Source organism: Mustelus asterias, chromosome 9, assembly GCF_964213995.1.
Source record: "Mustelus asterias chromosome 9, sMusAst1.hap1.1, whole genome shotgun sequence".
NCBI lineage: Eukaryota > Metazoa > Chordata > Chondrichthyes > Carcharhiniformes > Triakidae > Mustelus > Mustelus asterias.
In genome coordinates this window covers 33,276,282-33,291,333 of record NC_135809.1, presented here as the reverse complement: position 1 = coordinate 33,291,333, position 15,052 = coordinate 33,276,282, and the positions used below count along the sequence as shown (strand labels likewise).

At 42.1% G+C, this 15,052-nt stretch overlaps 1 protein-coding gene across 4 annotated transcripts in view; it reads left to right on the top strand.

Annotated features, from left to right (window-relative positions):
• Positions 1-15,052, top strand: part of LOC144498589 (coiled-coil domain-containing protein 91-like) — a 167,560-nt gene that overhangs the window by 63,935 nt on the left and 88,573 nt on the right. For all 4 annotated transcript variants that reach the window (XM_078219929.1, XM_078219926.1, XM_078219928.1 and 1 more), the window contains 2 exons: positions 4,409-4,618; positions 10,193-10,294. In XM_078219929.1, coding sequence (XP_078076055.1) covers positions 4,409-4,618; positions 10,193-10,294 — 312 coding nt within the window. The remainder of the gene's footprint in view (positions 1-4,408; positions 4,619-10,192; positions 10,295-15,052) is intronic.

Here is a 15,052-nt window from a genome sequence, read left to right as displayed (position 1 = left end):
AGTTTGTTACCCCTGAAGGAATTGCTTGTTTTTAAAATTATTTTGCATTAGAGCCTATTTGTAGATATTGAAAGCCATTATAGTAATTATAATTATAGCCCATAGGGTGTGGTCAGTGTGGCTTTAGAAGTGAAGGATCTATTAAACATGTTACCAAAATGCATGCTATTTAATTTAAGCTGTTTCTTTGGTAAGTGCTTGGGCTCTCTATGTACAGTGGTTTTAATTTTAATTATGTCATATAAAGCTCAACCAAGTACAGCTGTACCAATTTCTGATATATGCTACCAATCAGTAAGGTTCCCCAACAGTAGTCAGATGAAATTACAATGAAAGAAACTTTAATCAATAGCCTTGAATTGTGTCAAAGTAAATTATGCCATTGTTACACCATCACTGAGATATTAAAGCTTTTTTTTAAGTTTATTTATTAGTCTCAAGTAAGGCTTACATTAACACTGCAATGAAGTTACTGTGAAATTCCTCTAGTCGCCACAGTCTGGTGCCTCTTCAGGTCAATGCACCTAACCAGCACGTCTTTCAGAATGTGGGAGGAAACCGGAGCACCCGGAGGAACCCACGCAGACACAGGGAGAACGTACAAACTCCACACAGACATTGACCTAAGCCGGGAATCGAACCTGGGTTCCTGGCGCTGTGATGCAGCAGTGCTAACCATGCCGCCCAAGATATTAATCAGTAGAACGAGTTACACACAAGTTTCCTGGGTTAGTTAATTTAAATATTTTTGGTGCAAATCTAGTGTAACTTAAGTATAGAAACTGTATAAGTTGCTGACCGAACCCCCTCAAGAAAACTCCATGCAACAACTGCTAAACTCTTCAAAAGTACTCCACTGATTTCTGGCCCCAGCAGAACATTATCTGGAAGCAAGGTAAGCAGCTAACAAATGTTACATAAAATTAGTCTGTTTAAACTATAGTTCAAATACACATTTTACAAGCACTTAGTTTTCTTTGTAGCACTGGTGGGCAAGGAGGAAAGGGGTGAGTATGAACTAACTTCCCTGCCCTTATGATGTTCTTTAACTTCTTTTCACACTGTTTATCAGTCCTGGGTAAGAGGGGAGAAAGGAGTCAGGGCCACCTCCCTGCAAGTGGGCTGACTGATGTCTGACATGGTGAAAGACCCAGGAGCGTGAAGCTCCTGTCTTGTAACCTATTGGGTATGTACAGTTTGGGCATATATGTTGGTCTTCAACAGAGAAGATTATTGTGTTGCTTCTGCCTGCTGCCCTAGCATGCCCAATGGGTACAGTCACTAACTAAATGGGCATGCTGCTGTTATTCTGGACTGATGCTGATGGTGTGATATCATTCGGAGATTTGGTGCAAATAGCCAGCACAGCCATTTATTAGCTGGTCACCTTGCTTCCAGATAATGTTCTGCTGGGGCCAGAAATTAGTGGAGTACTTTTGAAGAGTTTAGCAGTTGTTGCATGGAGTTTTCTTGAGGAGGTTCGGTCAGCAACTTATACAGTTTCTATACTTAAGTTACACTAGATTTGCACCAAGAATATTTAAATTAATCCAGGAAACTTGTGTGTAACTCCTTCTGATTAATATCTCAGCGATGGTGTAACTGTAATTTACTATGACGCAATTCAAGACTATCGATTAATGTTTCTTTCATTGTAATTTCATCTGACTACTGTTGGGAACCTTACTGATTGGTAGGATATATCAGAAATTGGTACAGCTGTATTTGGTTGAGGCCCTCAATTGGAAGTTCAAAGTGGAAAATTAACCTTAAAATGTCATGTCCAGAATATAAAGCAAATTAATGATGGAAATCATAAATGACATTGAAAAAGTAATCCTTTTGATGTTGCTAGGATTTTCTTAACATCAAAGTAAAGCCAGGAACATAATTGGAATATTTGGGTTGTTCACAATTCTATCAGGCGAATAACATTTTGTAAACTTTTTTTCACCAGTTTGCAAATTTGGGGGGAAAAGTGTAACTTCTCTGCAGAGCTCAAATAAACCTAAAATGAATGCATTAAGTTAAAGTATCTTTCTCTCTTACAATAGTTTTTTCACCTCTTGTTCAGCTATTCATTGAAAAAGGTCAGAAGGGGACCCCCAGTGGCTTGTCCCGAGAACCTATGCAACTTTGTCTTGGGTAAACTGTATGGTGCTCTTTTTAGATTGCAACTTGGGTATTATGTGTGCCGAATGGGCCGATGTGAGGTGGAGATGCCGGCATTGGACTGGGCTGGGTACAGTAAGAAGTCTCACAACACCAGGTTAAAGTCCAACAGGTTAATTTTAAATCACGAGCTGCTCCTTCATTAGGTGAGTCACCTGATGAAGGAGCAGTGCTCCTAAAGCTCGTGATTCCAAATAAACCCATTGGACTTTAACCTGGTGTTGTGAGACTTCTCGATGTGATGTGTCTAGTTCATGGGTGGAGAGAGTTAGCATATTTTATGCTTTTGTGTGTTTGTTTGCTTCTCATTTTCATCCTATTGTGCTGGCTATCAACAATGTGAGAAAGGGAGCCCCAGAGTGTAATTCTTCCCTCGTCCCCATCAGCACACAGCTTCTCCATCGGCAAGTCCGCAACTCTGTCTTCTTGTGGTGACACTTGGGAACTTGGTTCCTCACAGCCCCAGGCTAAAGTTCAGAGACTTGGGTCCCCTGAACATGATGTGTGCCCACAACCATACCCTGGCACTCATGAACCAAACTCCCAAATGGTTCTCCAATTTGATTGATTATATGCTCTCTGGCAATCCTGCGCAAGAGCAAAATGGAACATTCTCATGACACCATCTACAATTCTGTATTCTCAACAATTATAAGACTGATCTGTGTGAGAAGACTTTAAATGCATTATGAGTCACTTGAAGTAAAGTCTACTAGAATGCTAGGTGGTGTGCCAGTGACAACTGTTACAACTTTTCCAGAATTTCCAGATGTACTTTGACACAGCAATGCTAAAGGCATGTAAAAAAGGCAACCAGTCCATCAGCAAAGAAAATGGCTCCGTAGAAAACAAAGGCAGGGAATGTCATCACTGATTGCAATAAACAGTTGGAAAGATGTTTCACTGAGGAAGCTCTAGACACAATAGAAAACTTGCCCATCATAGAAGAGATGGATAAAAGCAAATTATTGTGTATGCTGGAACCTGAAACAAAAACAGAAATGCTGGAAAATCTCAGCAGGTCTGACAGCATCTGGGGAGAGAGAATAGAGCTAACGTTTCATCTTGAGTGAAAACATTTTGCGTCATCTCCGTTTTAATAAGGGGGCAACCCCTTATTTTTAAACAGTTCTCGATTCTCCCACAAAAAACTTGATTTGATTTATTATTGTCACATGTATTGATGTACAGTGAAAAGTATTGTTCCTTGCGAGCTATACAGACAAGGCATACCGTACATAGAGAAGGAAAGGAGAGAGTGCAGAATGTATTGTTACAGTCATAGCTAGGGTATAGAGAAAGATCAACTTAATATGAGGTAGGTCCATTCAAAAGTCTGATGGCAGCAGAGAAGAAGCTGTTCTTGAGTCGGTTGGTACCTGTCCTCAGACTTCTTTAAAAAAAAAGCATTCTTTCCACATCCACTCCTCAGGATCTTAATGAAGGTAACTAACCTCATGGGAATACAGACTTTTCCAGAAAAAATAATCAAAGTTATTATAAAACCTTGGGGCCAAAGGATTTCAAATCAAACTGGTGCAGACAAATTTCGGAGTGATATCAGGAGATTCATCAGTTTGGACTTTTGAGTAGGACAGTGGAGGCAAAAACCATGGACTCATTCAGGAAAGAATTTGAAGTTGGCTAGGTTTTCCTAGATGGGTGAGATGGAATGTATCGATGGCACACCCCTTTTATATTAATGCTGTGGGGGGGAAAAAAAATCAGAAATTTCCTTAATCTTGTGGCTGGAGTAGTACCTCATTTGTGTTCCCCAGGTAGCCTGGTTGAAATAGAGAACTATCATTCTCCAGTGCAGCTCCCTGTACAGTTTACTTTGGGGAAGGAATGCGGTGCAGTGCCACATTTAAAATGTTCCTCACTATTAAGTTTCATTCACTTTCAGCAATTGACACTAATGTTAAACTGTCTGTGCCCACTGTTTAAGTTTAGTGTTGCTAAATCTGTGTATGCATTGTCACAGCATTGCAGGAGGAAGCTTATGGCTGCAAACTACTTGTTCCAAGTGCATATAATGAATCATTGGTAAAAGCTAGTTCTCATGTGATAGCTCAGGAGTCACAGATTTATTTCAATGGCAAAGGTGAAAGTGGCATCACTACAGATGATTTTGTGTTCTAGTATTTGTCAGATTGTGAATTTATTTATTTTTGTACTTGTTTAAAATGTGGTGTTCAAAGTAATCATTACAAATGATTTTATATTGAAAATGCAGGTTCAACCATCATTGAACATTGTATCTGTACCAACGAGTTTACATAAAGAAATAGATCCGCAACAATCTGCATCTGCACCTGCAGATGTCCTTGCAAGCCATATGGTGCCCATAGAAACAAGCAAAATTGAAGCACGTTACAAAGAATCACTAGAAAATGTGGAAGCAAAGCTTTCTGCTGCAGAAGAGGAAAAGCTCAGAATGAAAGAGGTACTGTTATAGTATGTGTAAAAGTGTACATTGTGTTTCATTGTCATCAAGTAAAAAAAATTCCACAGTTAAATAGAAATCATTTTCACAGGGAAGATCTACCCTGTATAGTAAATTGTTAGTACAGACAGTCATAGAAATCATAGAAACCCTACAGTACAGAAGGAGGCCATTCGGCCCATCGAGTCTGCACCGACCACAATCCCACCCCACATATTTACCCGCTAATCCCTCTAACCTACACATCCCAGGACTCTAAGGGGCAATTTTTAACCTGGCCAATCAACCTAACCCGCACATCTTTGGACTGTGGGAGGAAACCGGAGCACCCGGAGGAAACCCACGCAGACACGAGGAGAATGTGCAAACTCCACACAGACAGTGACCCGAGCCGGGAATCGAACCCAGGACCCTGGAGCTGTGAAGCAGCAGTGCTAACCACTGTGCTACCGTGCCGCCACTGTGCTACCGTGCTAACCACTGTGCTACCGTCCTCGACTTTAAGACTTTCGAATTATGATAAACGGCACTTGCGATGTTTATAAATTGATACCATAGAGTGGAACTTTCCTGTCCTGCCCACTGTAGGAATCGTAGCTGGTGGGGCAGAAAATTTGACGGACCATCCATAGGTGGGAATTTCCGGTATTAGGGCACATGTGGCTGGATAATCCCGCCCTCATGTTTCGACTTTACGATTGCGGTTTTGACTTTATGACGCCACACCAGCAAACACTTGGTTTTTATCAACTGTGTGTTCCTTTATGTTCCACCATTCAGAATCTCAGGAAGAGCAAATTGCTTCTCAGATACAATATAAAAGTGTCTTTGAAAGTGTAGGCAGTATTGTATTATGGGAAATACACCACTTTAAGACAATTACACTGAAGCAAAATCTCTCAGACTTTACTGTCCTACTCAAAAGTCCAAACTGATGAGTCTCCTGATATCTCTCCTAAATTTATTTGCATCAGTTTGATTTGAAATCCTTTGGACCCAGTTTAAAACTAACTGACTCAGCAGAAACTGGTGGACCAGATGCATGTTTTACAAAATGTTTGAGTTTACTTACCACTTGCATCCTTTGAGTAACTACTGGATGGGTTATCTAATGGCTGGGTGATTCCTGATTGATATGCAGAAAGCAAGAAAGAAAACGCGCGTCAATTATTTTATCACAAACCTCATCATGACCTTTCACTGATAAATGCGCATTGTGTTTGAGGCACTTTAGAAAGTGAGGCAAATTTACAAAATAGCAAATAAAGGCGGATTCAATACCTGTGTTAATGGCCACAAGTTATTGGAAAAGAAACAGCTACCTGAACTGAGTCAATTCTGTCGCTGACAAGTGCACTTTTCAGTGAAAATTTGGTATTGTACCATTATTCTTATGAGAAAGCTGGTTCCGACTTACGATGTTTTGATTTACAATTTGTTCCTGAAAACCACGTTGAGTTGCAAGTCCGAGGGCTGCCTGTAATTGTCAGAAAATTTGAAAGTTGTAAAAGTTAAGGGACAAGCTTTAAGAATTAAAAAAAATATATCATTGGATCTCCTGTGATGTTTTTGAAGAAATATTTGGGATCTTTTAGCACATGTTCTATATAAATGCTTTAAATTGACCTGCAGAGCTGACATTGGAATGGTTCTGCTAGATGAGGACAAACCTGTTCACTGACTTTCTGATTCTATCTATTTTTCCATGTATCTTTACTGATTTTCCTGTTGTCTGTTGCTCTATCTTTGTATTGTCATGCTGTCCATTTCAGTGATCTCTGCCATCTGTTTTCTTTAAATTTAATTAGCTGCTAGCATCCCTTTTCCTCCAAGGTGCTGTTTTAATGGGACCAAAAGCAAGAGGAGAACTATGTGGAAGAGAGAATGTGATGGATAATGTAGAACAGCTGGATGTAGTGTAGGAAGTGTGAGGTTGGCAGTATGTACATACCTTTGGTTTTCTGCACATGCGTTCTTTATTTTGGGCTATAAAATATTGGACCTGGCCTGTAGAATAGGAATAGGGGTGTATTTAGTGGTGTCTGCTAATGGAGGAGGATTTTTACAGGTTGGAGGTGTTGGTTTTGTCTGTGCTAAAGCAGTAATTGGAGGCTGATATGGGGAAGTTTGCCAATATTTGAATCTGTGTGTTAGTTATGAACTCGTTCTTAGTTTTACATGGAAGAGTTGATTATGGACTGTTATGATGGCTATATCTTAGAAATTTTTAAAGTTAAACTTTATTTATTAGTGTCACAAGTCGGCTTACATTAACACTTCAATGAAGTTACTGTGAAAATCCCCCAGTCACCACACTCCAGCGCCTGTTTGGGTGCACTGAGGGAGAATTTAGCATGGTCAATCCACCTAATCAGCACATTTTTGGAGTGTGGGAGGAAACCAGCGCACCCGGAGGAAACCCACGCAGACACGGGGAGAATGTGCAAACTCCACACAGACAGTGACCCAAGTCAGGAATCGAACCCGGGTCCCTGGGCGCTGCAAGGCAGTAATGCTAGCCACCGTGCCGCTGCATAAAATGTTATTTTTGTGGAGGGAGCTATTTAATGCAAAATGATTTTAGTGAATAACAAAATTAGCAAATAAACAATTAGAAAGGAGAAATTAACATTATGAAAATATTGGGCATTCAAAGGAAAAACTAACTGACATTCACTATGGATACAAATTTATAAAGTTAGATCCTTGAAAAGAACAGCATTGAATCCTAGTCACAAAATGCAGGATATGCTGCAAGTTAGCTTGTAACCATCTCCCTTTGGTTTCCCCTTTTCATTTTGACCTCCTGGGTTCATCATCTACTTCAGGCAAGAAAGTGTGATTAGGCAAACCAGCAAGGGACAGCCTGGTAACTTAATCCACCTGATGAAGAAACTATTTTCCTTTGTACAGTTATGTACTGATATGGGAATTCAGCTGAGATTGGATGAACAAACTTCATCCCATCACATTGTAAATTGTGACTTTGATCTGCTGTGCTGCTTTCTTCTCTTACATTTAGAAATTTCTTATTTCCCACATGCGCTTTACATATCTTTAGTGTTGTAAAGTTTCATGAGTAGCTGTTTATTTATGGATAGCAATAGCATTAGCAACATTAGCATTTGTCTCCTATAAATGCCAATCGTTGCTAATCTTAATCGTGGCTTTCATTTGATCGGATAAAAGTTAAAGCTACAAAATCATTATTCTGAATAAAGCTGAGTAAAGCCATGCAAGAGTATTAGCACAATGTACAAAGTGAAGTGCTGGGACAAATACCAGTATTTGAGCTGGCAATAAACAAACTTTTGTGTTCTTTGTTGCTTTGATCAGTTTTTATTTGCATATAATTTTTTTTGCTTGGAAGATGTTAATGGTTCATTTACATCCCTACTAGTGAGTCAATTGCTGTGACAAATGGGAGTTACATACCATTATATAGTATCACAGAAATACAAAACACAATGTGTCCATGCCTGCAGAAAAGGGAGTTACTCAGCCTAACCCTACGTTCCAGTTCTTGGTCTGTAACCCTCTAGGGTATGGTATATTATGTGCACATTTTATAGTTTTATTTCAAATCTGATGAAAGCCACAGTGGTTAGCACTGATGCCTCACAGTGGCAGGGACCCTGGTTTGATTCCGGCGTTGGGTGACTGTGTGGAGTTTACACATTTTCCTTGTGTCTGCATGGGTTTCCTCCGGGTGCTCCCGATTCCTCCCACAGTCCAAAGATGTGCAGGTTAGGTGGATTGGCCATGCTCATTTGCTCCTTAGTGTCCAAAGGGTTGCAGGGATAGAGGGGGGTGGGGGGGGGGGGGGTTTCAAGTACAGACTTGATTGCCCAAATGGCCTCCTCCTGCACTATAGGGATTCTATGGATTCTATCTTTGATTTGATTTGATTTATTATTGTCACATTTATTATTAGCATACAGTGAATACTGTTGTTTCTTGTGTGCGATACAGACAAAGCATACCATTCATAGAGAAGGAAATGAGAGCTTGCAGAATGTTGTGTTACAGTTATAGCGAGGGTGTAGAGAAAGATCAGCTTAATGCAAGTAAGTCAATTGAAAGGTCCGATGGCAGCAGAGAAGAAGCTTTTCTTGTGTCGGTTGGTATGTGACCTCAGACTTTTGTATCTTTTTCCCGATGGAAGAAGGTGGAAGAGAGAATGTCCGGGGGTGCGTGGGGTCCTTAATTATGCTGGCTGTTTTGCCGAGGCAGCGGGAAGTGTAGACAGTCAATGGATGGGAGGCTGGTTTGTGTGATGGATTGGGTTACATTCATGACCTTGAGTTTTGTACACAGTATGGAAAGTGCGCACAATGATTATTGTCAATTGTGAGGTCCCAGTTTTAGATGCATTATGGTTTGCTCTCAATTTCACTCAGCCCTCACTATGGGAGCGTTGCAAAATAATTGATCATTTTGTTAGGACATTAGTAAAGTGGAAACATCTGTGTTTGTTTTCAATAGTATCATTGTGTAGTACATAAACACTTTTTGCAATTTATACTCCTGAGATTATGGATGATAGCAAGTTGGACCAAGTGCAAAACGGTCCTGTTAAAATTCTCCTGACAAATGAGCATAACATAAAGATACTTTACAATTTCTAGGGAGCCACACTTTATTAAAGCCTTCAAATATACAAAAATGCTTACCATTAAACTCCGAGATTGGTGTTCTGATTTTGTGTTATCTATTGTTGAGGCAAAAGTGAGTGTTTTATAAAAAATCTCTCCAGACCACCAGATTCATGAGTGCCAAACAAGACAAGTCAACAACTAGACAAAAACAAAATTGAGTTGTTCTTAGGGCCATATTGCCATCCCTTTACAGGTCGCATGTGGCTGCAGCCTTTGAATGACTCCAGGTAACCACATAAGCTATTTCTTCTAATCATAGTCGCCATAACATTCCCATTATTCAGATCATTCCCTACAGAACCATTAATGGCATGAGTATAAGGACCTCAACTTCTTTCACCGTCAACCACAAATTATGTTCTTCCTGTTCTTCAACTACCAGTGAGAATGTGAATGTGGACAACCTTACCATGTAGGTACTGGTCATTCTGCAGCAGCTGTGGTCACACCCAGAGTTTGTGTATACACGTGTAATATTTTTGTGCATTTGCCCATTCACTGAGATTGGACACAAATACCATTTGAATTTATTGGTCACTTGCAAAGAGAATGAGCAGTTAACAAATTGTCTGGTCAAGTGGAATGGTTTAGTCATTGACCAGTGTTCGCATATTAATAGTATCTTGCTTCATGCCAGCCAATTTGTAGCTGGAAGTAGATACACTGGCATAATGGAATACACAATATTTACACTGGGCTGTATGTTTAAGCGAACCTGGGTTCATACCCAAAGGTACCATGATAAAGAAAAGAGAACAGAAAGATCTATGTGAATCTAGGACATTTTGTCTTACTTATTTGTTGTTGTATGACTTTGAGAAGATAGCACAGAATGTAGGTTAGCTAATTTTCATAAGTTGATGATTTTGTTGCAGACTTGTGTTCTCGATTGCCAATTTCTTCTTTTTGTTTTAAGGAATTGCAGAAGATGTTTGAGAAGTACTCAAAATTAGAGGAACATATACAAGAACAAAAAGCAGAGGGAATTTCATACAAAGACCAATACAGTCAGCTCCAGGTAATTAAAGCTTTCGTGAGCACATGAATAATATTTGGGTTAGTAAAATATGCATTTTGTACCGTATATGCAAAGTCTGTATTAGTCATGTTACTTCCGGCCTTTTGGCTCAGAACACACTTGGATGAAACCCAAGATGGAGTGCAATTCCTTATCTTGTCAGCTTGGATCTTGTTTGTCTCTCATGAATTAGATTCAATTGAAATTTGAATTTGGTTTTTGGAGCAAGAAAGGAATGGATTAGGGTTTGCCTGGTCCACTCTGAGCATTGGCTTTGTAACTCTTAAGAATGGAGTAAATAATTTAAAAGAAATGTTGCACCCATGGATCACCATTGACATTGGATGGTATTTTCCGGCCGCGCTTGTCCCAAAACCGGAAAATCCCACCCGAGGTCCCCTCCCACCCATGCTATGATTCCCGTGGTGGGAGCGGTGGGAAAATTCCCCCATTGTTCCTTAATTTTAAAATGGCCACCTTTGACAATTGGGGGAACTCGATTGTTTTGTAGCCTCAGTACAATTTGTCAATTTGAATGCATATAAGCCATGTCTCTGATTCCTTGGGGAAGGACTTAGTGACTTTTTTGAATTGTCAATTGTCTTTTTAAAAAAAAGAGAGGAGGAAAGAAAGTATTTGTATAGCACTGCACTCTAGTGCATCAAGACTCAAATGCAATATATCCCTTACATTTACTGATTAAGGCTTGATCGTATGGAAATGCTGGAAAGTGCCCCTTTTGTACAAGTAAGTTGAAGCTGGATTTTAGTGTCTTACTTTTAAAGTAATGGAAGACAAAGCGCTGTTAAGCTGAACAATGTGAAGTTTTGAGGCAACTCAATGGTGCAGTTTTCTTCTCATAATGTCGTCTCTAGTGATATTTCTGCCCACTTAAGGGAGATGGCAGGAAGAATTGATGGATTGTCATGGTGGAGGTGCAAAAAACAAAATATGACCATAAGTTATATCCAGGATGTTTGCACCATCAGGATGTTGGATAATAGGTTCTCTCAGTCACCAGTGGATCAATCAGATGTAATGCTTGTACAGAACAGATGAATCCTGGAAGTTTGGCCGTGTGATATTTTTTGACAGCTGTACATTGTTTTATTTGCCACCAAATATTTACTTATCTTCCTCATTTCCTTCCAAAAGTTGTGTTACTTTCGTACACCTCAACCCTCAATTCAAGTCCACCGCCGATTACTATGGAAGGGTAAGGTGTCTCAAAAAATTGAGGAATGGATGAAGCTATCCATTGAATTCTGTAACTATGCAGTAGCAACATGAGTGGTATTCTCCACTAAAAAGTCAAAAAGTTGTTCTATCTATCATATAAATGAGAAATGTGATGTGTGAATTTCAGAGCCGGTGTTATGCCAGGTATTCAAGGTGTTCCAGTGATTGGCAGATTGTATCAAACTGCACCTCCCTCCAGCCATTCGCAACAGGCAAAGTATTGACTACACAACCAGCTTGCAAAACTCTAGTGTCCAACATTAGATGTGATTCCATGATTGGATAGGACTTGCTAAACAATCCTGATTTTGCTCAAAATGCCACTGAAAACCAACTTAAGATTGTCAGTCGGGCTTGCAATGTGGATCACTTATGTTAAAAAGATTATTTGTTTTCACTATTGACTTAATAATGTACCAGCTGAAAACAGGAAGAGTGCTAATTTTGAGTTTAAAATTTGTGTAGTTGTTATGGTCTCTGCAAACAATGGTATGATGGTAAACACCACTGTAACCAGTGCACATACTAAAAGTAAGCGCTTGGTGCAAATAAATGGTGTGGAAATCTAACTAGAATAAAATTAACTTGGTCTTCCTGATTGCTAATTAATTTTATTTATTCTTTCATGGGATAAGGGTGCCACTGGCTATGTCAACATTTATTTCCCTTTCCTAACTGCCCTTGAGAAGGTGCTGGTGAGCAGCCTATTTAAACCGCTGCAGTCCAGGTGGTGTAGGTACACCTACAGTGCAATTAAGGAGAGTGTTCCAGGATTTTCCAGGAATGGTGATATAGTTCCAAGTCAGGTTGGTCAGGAAGGTTCACTAGGTTGATTCCTGGGATGGCAGGTCTGTCATATGAGGAGAGACAATGAGAAGGTCCGTTGACCTCAGGCGGGATTTTCTGGTTTTGGGTCGAGCCAGGCCGTAAAATCTCACCCATTGCTTTTTTCAACAGGGAGATCAAGCGTTAACGTGTAATTATGCCATAAGTGAGAAATGGGTACCAGCCTTTGTTTTAGCAAAAACAGGTCCAGTTTCTTACACAGTTCATACTGAAGATGGACTGATTTGGTGACGCCACGCTGACCAATTGTTATCATCTCAAAATGAGTTCTCCAAAACATCTCAAAGTACCAACTTCTTTAGTCCCTACTGTTATGAATAGTAGTAAAAACGACTTGGTTGAATCCGAGTTGCCTGATGATTGTGTCTTTGCTACTATACCACGTGAGGAGGATACAGAATTAGTTCCAAAAGAAGAGGTGCCTACTGAAATTCAAAATCATACTTCTAGGGTGAAGGACAGCCAAAGGCGGCACAGTGACACAGTGGTTAGCACTGCTGCCTCACAGCGCCAGGGACCTGGGTTCGATCCTGGCTTGGGTCACTGTCTGTGTGGAGTTTGCACATTCTCCCCGTATCTGCATGGGTTTCCTCTGGGTGCTCCGGTTTCCTCCCACAGTCCAAAGATGTGCGGTTTAGGTGGATTGGCCATGCTAAATTGCCCCTTAGTGTCAGGGGGACTAGCTAGGGTAAATGCATGGGGTTATGGGGATAGGGCCTGGGTGAGATTGTGGTCGGTGCAGACTCGATGGGCTGAATGGCCTCCTTCTGCACTGTAGGGATTCTATGATTCTATGAATTCCAGAATGTCGGATATAGCCAAAGAGGAACAGACATCCTGCTGATCAACTTTCTTATTGACTGTATAATGATTAATGGTGCATAATACTGTCTCTAGAGTATTATTGATCCTATTTATAACATTGTAGCACTTTCTTGTCATGACCACAGAAGTAAAGGGGGAGCGATACTATATATTTAAGTTAATATATGATTGCTTTAAGAGCAATCATTACTTTAAGATCACGATTTGAGGATGATATCATTGGGATGTTTCACAGGCTCCTGTTTATTTTTAATTTCTACTCTGTACAGGCAGCAGCTCCTGCAGTAAATCTGTTGTTATTAGTTCAAATCTATGTGTGCAAACCACAGGGTCGACTCTCACATCCTGCTGTGCTGATTTTTTAACGCAGTGGGTTAGAAGATTTCAACGGGGCCCGATTAGCACAATCCCGCTGGGCATCCGGCTCTGAGAACACCTGTCAGCGCTGGATTTCCGGTGCCGTCAGCTCTGCGCCAAAAGTAGGTGCGGAGCTGCATAATTTAGATAAATTTGAATTTCATTTAATTTAAATACTATTAGCGGGCCCGTGACTGAAATCTCCGGGCCCACTAGCACCCCCCCCCCACCCCAACCAGCACCCCCCCCCCCCCTCCAAGGGGCAAGGTACTAATGCCCAGGGGGCACCTTGGCACTGCCCATCGGGGGGGGGTAGGTTGGGGCTGCCATGGGTTGGGATGAGTTCACGCCTTCCGGGAGGGGGGTGGGGGAGGGGGAAGGAGGGGGGAGATCAGGGCTGCCTAGGGATGGGGGGGCAAATTGGGGCTGCTGGGGGGGGAGGTGCTGAGGGGGGGACTGGGGGAGTGATCGAGGCGGGCTGGGGGTGCTGAGGGGGGGGGGGGGGTTGGGGCTGGGCCTGGGCATGCTTAGAGGGCAGTGATTGGGCTATGGGTGGGGGGGCGGTGAGAGGGCTCGTGTTGTGGGGATCACGGAGCTGGCCAGCGATTGCGCTGGGCAACAATCGGGAGCCCAGCAGACCAGCCACTGAACATGAGTTGATCTCGGCGCTGACAGATCAGTGCGTGCCCAGTGGCCCGCTCAGTGCTATGCTGCCAGCCTCTCCAGCAGGAATAGGCCCCGCCCCCTCATTTTTAGCACAATTTATGCTGAGGCACTCTGCAGTGCACAGAATGTGGGAGATTCTTCTCTGAACGCGCACTGAAAAAAACAGCGTGGCTAACTCCAGTTTTCTTGCGCATTCGACACTTAAAATGTTTGGGGGGAGTCCCGACCCACATCTTTCACAACCCCTAACATAGTTAGGACATTACGGGGATGATTGTCCCATCCCACTGCGCTGATTTCTTAGCACAGCGGGGTCGGGAGATTCAAGCGCCGGCCGATTTGTGCTGGGCGTCCGGCCCTGAGCGTGTCTCCCAACACTGGATTTCCGATGCCGTCAGCTCCGACCCGAAAATAGGTGTGGGGCTGCATTAGATATTCATCTCCTAATTTAAATGTAATTAACGGGCCCGGGACTGAAATCTCTGGGCCCGCTAGCCTCCCTCCCTGCGAGGAGTATTTCACTCTAGTGGGGTTTACAGCAGCTCCCCACTTGCAGGGAGCTAGTGGCCCCACCCCGCTAGAGTGAAGGGCCCTCCCAGAGGGTCAGGCGATGGGGTGGGTGCCCCCTGGGCATTAACACCTTGACAGTGCCAGTCTGGGCCTGCTGGCACTGCCCAAGGGGCAAAGTGCCAATGCCCAGGGAGCAACTTGGCACTGCTTACCGGGCAAGGGTGTGTGGCCTAATGGGGGTTCTGGGGGGCCTGGGGTTCTTGTGGCGATTGGTGAAGGTGGGGGGTCCTGCTGCCACTCTGCGGTCGGCAAGGG